Below are 10,677 nucleotides of genomic sequence, written 5' to 3'. Positions count from 1 at the left end.
GCATCTCTAAATGGCAATGCTTTCATAATCCCATCAAAAAACAGAGAGCAACAAAATAATGCATTAAAAAAGATGAAAACTAAAACATCATTTAAGCATCATAAATATACTTCATTGTTATGTGTTTACGATAAATTGTGTGCATAAAACAATAAGGAGGGTGCACCAGAGTAAAGCTCCCGTTCACGTGGCTGGGCTTTACGCTGTGACCTGCAGCTTATGAACATACAGAATGTGCGGTTTGCTGCTCAAAATGAGCACCTATCAAATGACTCTGGGGTCACTGTGTCAGGCACCCATGCGGTTCCTGGGAGTGGAAAACACACACACACACACACACACACACACAGACGGTGACGCGCTGCGGTTTAGAGTCCTCCCTCCTGCTCTTCACATGATCTGAAAGCTTTCACAGAGGAGAGACAGGAATGTGCAAAGGAGCGACTACATCAGTGGCTGATCGAAGCCACGCTGCCTCCACAATGTCTTTATTTCACACTGTGGCTGTCTGCGTGACCCTCATCCACTACACCAACGGAATCCCATGGACAGAAGAAAAGGTAAATATATTCAAAGGATCTGCTCGCGTTCTGGGCCTGAATGCACCGTGGTACTGCTTCACAGTCATGTGTTTAAACGCTGAGAGAAATCTGCTCCAAATATGAATCCATTAAAATAAGAACTTACCACGTGCTGTATTTACTCTGACCATCAGTAACCTGCTTTCGACACGAGCATGACTGCTTACTGTCATTATTTCCTGTCTTTGTGATGCTTTTATCATTTAAAAGCATCTGTGCTGAATGATTTGATCGTTTTGGGACTAATAATTAACCATGTAGAAAAAAAATAATAGTAATTTTAGCATGTTAATGTCTTTATATTGTGATTATATTGTTTGTGGTTACCTGCACCGTTACTGCTGTTACATTACTCCATAAGAGAAAAAGAGAGGCTCTCAAGTAATCGGATACATCTTTATAATTAAGTGAAATATGTGTTCATGACGTTAGAACAATCCCCTGCGCTTTTAACACTGTTGTGTAATTCTCCTGAGGTACACCAGGGTATCCCTGGACATAAATCTTCTTCATCTATATTCTTCTTCTCCTCTCCCCTGTGCTTGGTTGCTATGGCAGCACAGCCATCATCATTGATCCTCCAATTGTGGGTCTTGGTATTTATAGACCTTAAGTGGACCCCCTTTTAACCCTCTATGAGCTCAGTGAGCCCCAGCTCTTTGAAGGGCTGTATTCAGTCTGTGTGACCACATAATTATAGTTTTCCCTCTGCAAACACAGGCCTGCTGTATGAGTCAGCCACTATGGGCTTAAGACGTACTGGGAGCAGGTTTTGTAAGTGAATATTTGTGCCTCCGCTGAAATAAACAGACCTGGGGAACGTATCTTCTGTTGTTGTCTGCAAAGAAGAGCAAATGTTGTTGTTGGTTCTGCAGATGTAGCAGTGCCGAAGCAAAGAGTCAGTTAATCTGTCAGTTTGTTGCTTCGGCCATTTATTCCAACTCCAACAAACATAACATAAATATAAATGACTAATTCATTAAGTGAATAATGACCACATCAACTGATAATAACCTTAATATTATTCCTTTAAGCTCTGAATCTATATAAATATTTTATAACCTTGGAGTGCTGCTCGTTTCCACCACATTCCCAATTAAGTACTAGCTGAGGGCCTAATAGAAAAAATGGAGCCGCACACAGACGCGGGCTTTGATTGGTCTCTGATATTTACTCTCAGCTGTTTCCCCCCCGATTCCCTGTTTGTTACCAGGACAACAGTGTTTCTCAGCAGGTGAACTTTGTGACCAAATGAAACAGGACTGATTGGAAGATCAATGCGGTTTTTTAGGCCACGACTGTGAATCAGCAGTCATTGAACTGACTCTTATAGTTTGCACAAAACAGCAAACTGGCATTTTACTAAAGAAGAGTAATTCCATGTTAACAACTATGCTTGTCTTTGCCTCCTGTCTATTCATTAGATGCTTGCTTTTTTAAAGGAGCCACTCTGTAAACTTGTGTCTCTTCTCAAAGCTCTAATTAGCTCTTGTGTCCCGACAGGCTTTTTTCACAGCTTATTAAGGACACTGTCTTTTATTTAACAGCTTTACCATATGATCAAGTTACTCATAGCTCATATTTCCTTTATTTTTTCTGTTAAAAAAGCTACATTTATTCTTTCCTCCCCCAAAGTTCCTGCATATATGAAACATCCAAATTTTGTGATGAACAAAAACAAGCCGTAGGACTGCTGAGCAATACTTTTTTGTTGTTTTTCTGACAACCACTTATTTTAAGTATCAGTTGAATCCATTCATTTTATCTCTTGCTTCTTTGGTCCTGTCCAGTTGTACCACACAGCTGTCACGCTAACACAGGATGAGATGCGTGTTGCCCTGTCGCACACTGATGTAGAGCAAATGTGGCAGAGGGACCTGAGACCACTGCTCGTTACCAGGTATCCAGGGTCTGCTGGCAGCCAGGCTGTGCAGGACGTAAGTTGATCTGATACCAGATCTGTGTCTTTAACTAGAGGAACAGTCATCTTTACTATCATCATGTGTGCACACGTCTGGATGGCAGGAAAAATGTAAAAATAATGTTATATTTCCTCCAAAAAAACACAATGTTTTACACCTGGGAGGACACTTTCCACATTTGTAGTAAATGCAATTCCACTGGTAATAATAAAATGCTGTTTAATTCTGCAAAACAGGAATCAGGTCAGTATATTCAGTGGTTTAGCTAAGTAGTAAGGAGATGATAAGATGAAGGAGAGGCTAAATTACATAAAAACCTTTGCGTGTGTGTCCGCAGCACATCAAAACAACCCTCGGTTCGCTCGGAGCACAGTGGGACGTTACAGAGGACAAGTTTGTGTCACAAACACCATATGGACCTCTGCCCTTCACCAGCCTAATTGCCACCCTGAACCCATCAGCCAAACGCCGCCTGGTCCTAGCCTGTCACTACGACTCCAAGTACTACCCACCACAATGGCACGGAAGAGAGTTCCAAGGAGCCACGGATTCTGCCGTTCCCTGTGCCATGATGTTGGAGCTGGCAAGAGCCCTGGATCTGGATCTGAAAGCTCACAAGGTATAATTCTAAGTCATGATTTACAGCTGCAGGGCACAGTAAGCTAAAATGGTACATTATACATTATTAGTAACAGGCGTTTCATTGAAACCCAAGCCTTTTGGTTCTAGTCTGTAATGTGTTTGGTGTTTTAGAGGTTGTGATCAGCACTGACTTGACTGTGGTCATGAATCACGATGAACAACACAACATCACACAACAACAACACAAATGAAAGCTGAAAGGAAACCTGGCCAGAGGTAACAAAACACCAAGAGCATTCAATTTTCCTACCTGCAGCACTTTGATATAATATATTTTTATCTTAAACACCCAGGCTCTGTAGTTATTAGGAAAAGATTTCGCACCACTGTGAAAAACAATTTAAACTACGTCCTCATATAGGAATTAAGAGACAAGTGCTCAGGCGCTGCTAATCAGTCACACTTGATTGGCTGATCATCATCAGCGTGAGCGACTCAGGTGTGCATTAACACAATGCCAGGAATGAATGACATCAGCGATGAGCTTTGAGAAGCAACTGTTGCTGCTCATCAATCTGGGAAGGGTTACAAGGTCATTTCCAAACAGTTGGAAGTCCATCATTCTCCAGAGAGAAACATCAGTGACAAGCGGAAAACATTCAAAACAGCTGCCGGTCCTCCCAGCAGGGAGCATCCCACCGAATTCAAACCGAGGTCAGACCGTGTAATGGCCAGAGAGACCCCAGAGCTTTATCTCAGACTCTACAGGCCTCAGTTATCATGTAAAATGTTAAGGTTCAACCAAAACTAGGGCATACATCAGGACAATGATCCCAAGAACAGCAGCAAATCTATAACAGAATGGCTGAAAACAATCAAGGTTGTGCAACGGCAGAGTCAAAGTCCAGAACTCAGCCTGACTGAAATGCTCCGGTGGGACCATCGGTGAGTTGTGCATAAATGTCCACAGACTTCATGTTATTGCCGCCACAGGTGGTGCTATAACCTGTTTCACAGGACTTGACGTAGCTGCCCATCATTGTGTGGTAATACAGCTCCCACCAGTACACCAGTGCATTTTAAACACCAGTTAGGATCTCTTGCAAAAAGGAAAATACGAGAGTTTGGCTCTATGTTTTACACTATGTTTTACACTTATTAAGATCAATTCACTGCTCGTATTGATCCTTACATGATGGAAATATAAGAATTTGCCCAGTGCCGTCTGCTAAGAGCTTTCACAGAGTCAGGGAATAAGAGGATGCAGACGTTTTTCACAGCAGAGATATGACACGTTGAGTTAACCAGCATTGATGAAGGCTGTAATCCATTTAGGTGAGACCAGAGCTATTGGTACTGCTCCAGCACTGCTGGCTTTCTATGCCTGATGTCAAAAAGGCATTTAAATGTTGCTCAAATGTAGCCTACACATTTCAAACACTAAATATTTTTTATATTCATTTGTGAACCTGCAGGCGTCCACACTACAACTCAAGATCGGGATAAGAGCAACATTTCAAGTTACATTCTGGATGTTTTAAATTAATTAGTACATACACGTTTTAATTGTTCTGCTCAGTATTAATGCATTAGAAAAGAAAAAAAACATTAGCATTCATGCAGCTAGCTCCTCTGCCCTTTTCCTGTTCCACAGCTGAGCTCAGCCTCCTGTCTGCTGGGCGGACAGTGACATCGTCTGTGACAGAGAGATCAGCCAGGGGACGTGTTTTCCACACTCAACTGTCTGTCACAGAGGTCACGGTGGAAATAGGAAGCACACTGAATTCAAATGCATTCTGTGGACGAGAGGACACATAATCAATATGAGAGCTGATAAATCGTGTGTTTAAAAAATCTGTTCTAGAAAAGAGCAATGAAGCAAAAGAATAAAATGAATATTTCCCTTGAAAAACATTTTTCTTAGTTTTCTGTCAAGTACTATGAAACAACACTAGATGGCAGCAAAACTCTTGGATAAAAAGTAATTCTACTGGTTTTTGTTTTTACTCTGTTTAGAGCTTAAATTCCAACCTGACCCTGCAGTTACTCTTCTTTGATGGGGAGGAGGCTCTTTTTCAGTGGACCGCCACAGACTCCCTGTATGGCTCTCGCCACCTTGCCCAGAAGATGGAGGCCACCGCGCATCCTCCAGGAGCCACAGACACCAACCAACTGCACGGCATTGTAAACATCACTTCTCCTAATTCTTCTCTGTCCAAATCACGGAGGATTAGGATAATCACTTAAGCACACTCAAGATCATCCTTTTGTTAGCCAACATCAATTTCAGTACAATCTGCTTAGCCCTGATCTCCTCTTACACACTCGAACAACTGAAGTGCATTTCTTAAATAGTTTTGTATTTGAAAGAATTACACAGCCACTTATTTCATCACCAGGGAGGCTCGGAGGGCTTTATATGGAGCAGAAGTTATTACACGCTCTATAAAAGTATGATGTCACTGTACCCGGTATATATGTCCGTATCCACGCTATAAAGAGATAACTGTTATCCAAAAACTGGGGAGATAAAGTTTCCCAACATTGCTGGTGTGTGAGCGTGTGTGTGCATGCGTGTAGACAGACAGAAAGACAGATTGGTGTGTTTTATGTACAGCACCGTGGAGCACGTGATGTAATCACCTCAAAGCAGCACCGCTGAGGTGTGGTTATTATGGGAATGAGCTGCTTAACGGGGAATTACCGCCGGGGTGTGTAGACAGAGTTTCTCATGAGAGATGGGCATCATTCATCCCGTCCTGTCTCTGCTCCTCCAGGATCTGTTTGTGTTGTTGGATTTGATCGGCGCTCCCAGTCCTCGCTTTGGCAACCAGTTTCCAAGCACAACAGCCTGGCTCTCCAGACTTCAGCACATCGGTGAATAATCATTCACTAATGCTTTATGTATAATATGCTGTCTTTGGTGCAGCGAGGTTGAGTGATCACCAAACATTAGCAGCTACGTGAGTCTTGTTAGTCATCACCATATAGAAGCTATTCACCTTTGTAACACATTATCCTTTAATTGCAACATTTCAATGAGATTATGAATAAATTAATGTGATAACAGTCATGGGTTTGTGGCTTAAAGGGTTGTTAATGGAAACTAGTTAACCTGCATGGATCCTGTTACGGTCCTGGGCCTGGTGACCCAGTGTTTAGATTTAGAGCTTTCCGGGGTTTAGTCTTTTGTGTTTCTAGCTTCCAAAGTTCTTTGTGATTACAAGTTCGTAGGTTTTGTTTCTTTGCCTTCCACGTCTATAGTTTAGGTTTTGTTCTGTCTCCATGTTTACTCATCTGTCTTCCCTGTCAGCTGTGTCTCCTTAAGTCGTGTCTGTGTGTGTTATATGCTCAGTTTCTAGTCTCTAGTTTTCCGTCGCTATGCCTGCCCTGTGTTCCACGTTTAGTTACTCTTGTCTCCATGTTTCATGTCTGATTCCCCTTGTCAGTCATGTCTCCTTGTCACAGTGAAGATCTCATGTTTCCTGTTTTATTTTGATAGTTTCTTGTTCTGTGTTCAGTGTATTCAGTTTTGCTTCCTCCCCGTTCGTTGTGTCTGACTAGTCCCAGCCGTGTTTCCCTCCTGTTTCCCTCATTACTCCCGTGTGTATTTAAGCCCTGTGTTTTCTTCTGTCTTTGTCATGTCATAAATCCTTTTTTCTGCGTGTTGCCGCTGTGCTCCTAGTAAATTCCTAGTTCTCTGGTTTCCAGTTCCTTGTTTTTGGGATGGTTTCTGTAAATGTGTAGAATTATTTCCAGCAATAAAGCTGCCGTTTTCAGTTAACTTCCCGTGTTGTAAATCCTGTGTTTGGGTCCTACATCCTGCCACCACGCAGCCGTACCTTGACAGATACAGCCATGTTGATTGGTGCAGGGAGAGAGGAGTTAGAGACAAAGTTAGAGAGACAAGGCTGAGATGGTTTGGGCATGTGCAGAGGAGAGATAAAAGACAAAGGTTGCTAAATATGGAGCAGGAGGAAAAGAGGAAGACCTGAGAGGAGGTATCGAAGGAGGAGATGCAGAGGGTTGGTGTGATAGGTTGGTGTGATAAGCATATAGTTAGGGCTGGACCAGGTGATCCTGAATCCTCCCTTAGTTATGCTGCAATAGACATAGGCTGCCGGGGGATTCCTATGATGCATTGAGTTTTTCCTTTCCAGTCACCTTTCTCACTCACTATGTATTAACAGACCTCTCTGCATTGAATCATATCTGTTATTAACCTCTGTCTCTCTTCCACAGCATGTCTTTTATCCTGTCTTCCTTCTCTCACCCCAACCGGTCGCAGCAGATGGCCGCCCCTCCCTGAGCCTGGTTCTGCCGGAGGTTTCTTCCTGTTAAAAGGGAGTTTTTCCTTCCCACTGTTGCCAAAGTGCTTGCTCATAGGGGGTCATATGATTGTTGGGTTTTTCTCTGTATCTATGAAGCGCCTTGAGGCGACTTATGTTGTGATTTGGCGCTATATAAATAAAATTGAATTGAATTGAATTGAATTGAATTGAATTGAGGAGGAAACAGAGGCAGATGAGTAGCTGAAAGAAGAAAATACAGCAAATTGTTTGTTTATTTATTTATTTATTTATTTATTTTTACTATTAATAATTAACATGTGAGGTGTTTTCACTAACCTTTGAACTTTTTATTTTCTGCTCTGCCTTTTCTAAACTTAGAAAAGCGTCTTCACTCCATGAGCCAGCTGGTGGACCATCCTAACAGCGTGCAGTATTTCTGGCCAAATCACCACGTGGGCCATGTGCTGGATGACCATATACCTTTCCTAAACAGAGGTATGACCCTCAAGCAACACAACAACTAAATCAGCAGTTGCCCTTACTGTGTTGTTCTCTTTGGTGATCCTCATAATGTGCCTCTCTGCCAGGTGTTCGGGTCCTTCACCTTATCCCCTCCCCCTTTCCGTCTGTGTGGCACACGTTTGATGACAACGAGCAAAACCTGGACCGTTCCACTATTGAGAACCTCAATAAGATCCTGCAGGTTTTTGTTTTGGAGTACCTCAGCGCCAGACCCACCGTTCCTTCAAATCCACAGAATGCCCCCTAAAGCTCCCTGTAAACCCTTCATCCTTTGATGTCTCACTGTAGTAAAGATCCTCAGCTGCCACTTTAAAGACACAGAGCATTCACTGCATTAACCTCTATTTATATACTGAGACGCATATGTACTGCTTAACTTAATGACTGAGATAAAAGGGTTAAATTGTGTGCATCAGACGAGTGCTTGTTGTAGAGAACATTTTCCATAGATGATCTTTAGAAATATTGATCTAACCTGCATTTTTATTTTGAAAGTCTGAAAGTTGTATGCGTGTAAAATGAAAGATGAGGCTCATCAGAGAGACTAAGGCTTCATAGCTTCTTCATTTCAAGCCCCCAGCAACAATCCGAGCACAAAGGACCATCAGTGTGTTTCTGCAACACTGCTCTCTTTGTATCAGTCAAAGGCCTTCCTTATACCGCGAGGATTCATCTCAGCGCCAACACTAACATCGAGGATCTTTACCACGCCTCAAAAAGTCGAAATAAGAGCAGCGCTGTGTTAAAAACAGTTTTCATTTTACACACTTTCTCAGTAACAATGAAGTAAATGAAGCCGCTAAGATCTAAATTGGAGATAATTTCATTATGGATTGCTTTTGGAATGCCCTCAAACACTTGCTTATAGTCATTTGATGACATTCAGAATCCCCAGTCGGGCATGCTTTGTGAGAAATATAGTCAGACCACCCACACAGCTGCTACCAAACATATTGAGTATATGGCGACACACATGCCACACTGTGCGAAATTTCCCCTCCTATATTAAACCTGTTCGGTGTTTAGAGAACAAACCTGTCAGTAGCAGGAAGTGTGGTTAATTTGTACTAAAACAACATCTTTAGCCTTTTATATCCTCTCATCTTAGGTGAAGTGGATGACTTCCTGTGCTGGTGTTTCATGTGCCTGTCTTTGTTTATATGACGTTATTAGCTTGGTTTTAATGTAAATGCCAGAATAATATACTCTGCCAAAACTGGACTTCCTGTATTTGGAGACTGAAATAAATGTTGATTCAGAAAACAAAGGAGAGAGTTGGTTTTTTGCGGGATTTTTAATCATTTGACAACTTTGTGTTTAAGCAGATCCAGACTACTGTACGTACTGCAGCTCCTCCTCTAAAGCATTTCTGTATTTCTGACCTGCAACAAAGAAAATTTGACTCTCCTTCCAGTCCAACATCTTTTCAAATCACTTTTTTGATTCCTCGGCTTCACCAGTCTTTCCCCTAATCCTATCAAGAGGCCATTCCCCAAATTCCACACCATCTAAATCCTCTTCAGTCCGGACCACTCGCATGTAACCACTCGAGGAGGTTTTTGTTTGCTGGAGGCAGAAATATTTATGATGCAGAGGTGATGAAGAGGTTTAGTTATATGTGAACCAAAGAGAGGGGTTGGATTCAAACTATATTTTGGAAAGCAGCACGTCTGAACAAAGAACAGAAGACCAGGAAAATCGAGAGTTGTATAACAGTGTATTGTGGCATCCAGTTTATGTGTGACAGCAAATTGATGAATGCCCCAGTTTAATAACAGCAGAGCTTTAATCTGAGCTGATTAGAGAGCAGAGTGTGCAGCTGCACAATAGTGGATTGATGGGTAGGGCCCGAACTCTTTCTAGGTGTGTTTGAAACGGTTAGAAAACAAAGAAGCGAGCAGTGCTGTTTTCTTTGTAAGGTCGCTCGCTGGAGTTTGACTGAGAGGTTTTATAAATTTCTAAAAAAAAAAAAATCACAAAAGGGTTACACAACTTCACAACAAAGAAGCAACACTGTACTGCAGCCACCACGATGCTGCACCTTTTTTCCCACGAAAGGTCAAATTTTATATATCCCCTGGCTCATACTTTTAAACATACACATTCCCCATAACGTGACCTTTACGCTTTCTGTGCTGTTGTGCAGTGTCCACCTGTTGCAGCACTGTAAACCCACTGAACCAGCTGCTTTGTCCAATCCCAGTCTGCATCATGTTACCTATTATATGTCCCAGTTCTGTCATGCAAGAAAAAAAATCACAAATAAAGATTTTTAAAGGAAGACCTTCAGCATAGTCCTGATAATATTTTTCTGCATTTAAATTCCCCTTTTAAAAAGTCATTTTCTGCTCTTAAAATAATTTTTGAGAGAAAAAGAACAATATCGCAAGTAACTGATTCCCTCATCAGACCCAACGTAGCCTGCACTTCATTTTCTCTGCACTGCACAAGTGTGTCCATTCTAAATGAGCTAATGGGGAATATTAATTTATATTATTGCGTGTGCATAAAGAGATGCGTGCAGAGTGTACGCTGCAAAGAAGCAAGACACCAGCAGAGAGCAGTGCCGAGTCATGTTCAGGTTCCAGGAAAGCACAAGCAAAGCTCTGCTGCTCCTGTTTGTCTCACGATGTTGTATTTTGACGACTGCTCATTCAAATATAAGAGAACAAATTCAGCTAGTGTCACATTAGGTCAATAGCTTAATCATATCTATGAGGCCTTTCAAGTGCTCAACACAAACGGAGGAAAATGTTCTATTTTAATTATGATTGTTCA

General features: G+C 41.9%; 1 protein-coding gene across 1 annotated transcript; it reads left to right on the top strand.

The window, feature by feature from the left end:
• Window positions 1-384: 384 nt before the first annotated feature.
• On the top strand, window positions 385-9,160 carry qpct (glutaminyl-peptide cyclotransferase). The gene is made up of 7 exons (XM_085391769.1): window positions 385-560; window positions 2,372-2,518; window positions 2,841-3,122; window positions 5,102-5,269; window positions 5,863-5,962; window positions 7,756-7,872; window positions 7,965-9,160. The coding sequence occupies exons 1-7, from the start codon at window positions 429-431 to the stop codon at window positions 8,144-8,146; spliced, it is 1,128 nt and encodes a 375-aa protein (XP_085247895.1). The 5' UTR covers window positions 385-428; the 3' UTR covers window positions 8,147-9,160.
• Window positions 9,161-10,677: the final 1,517 nt, after the last annotated feature.

Source organism: Rhamphochromis longiceps, linkage group LG19 (genome assembly GCF_057381845.1).
Source record: "Rhamphochromis longiceps isolate RC_006_pf linkage group LG19, R_longiceps_female_GT1.1, whole genome shotgun sequence".
Taxonomy (NCBI): Eukaryota; Metazoa; Chordata; class Actinopteri; order Cichliformes; family Cichlidae; genus Rhamphochromis; species Rhamphochromis longiceps.
The sequence above is the reverse complement of the archived record's forward strand: the minus strand, read 5'-3'. Positions and strand labels throughout refer to the sequence as shown.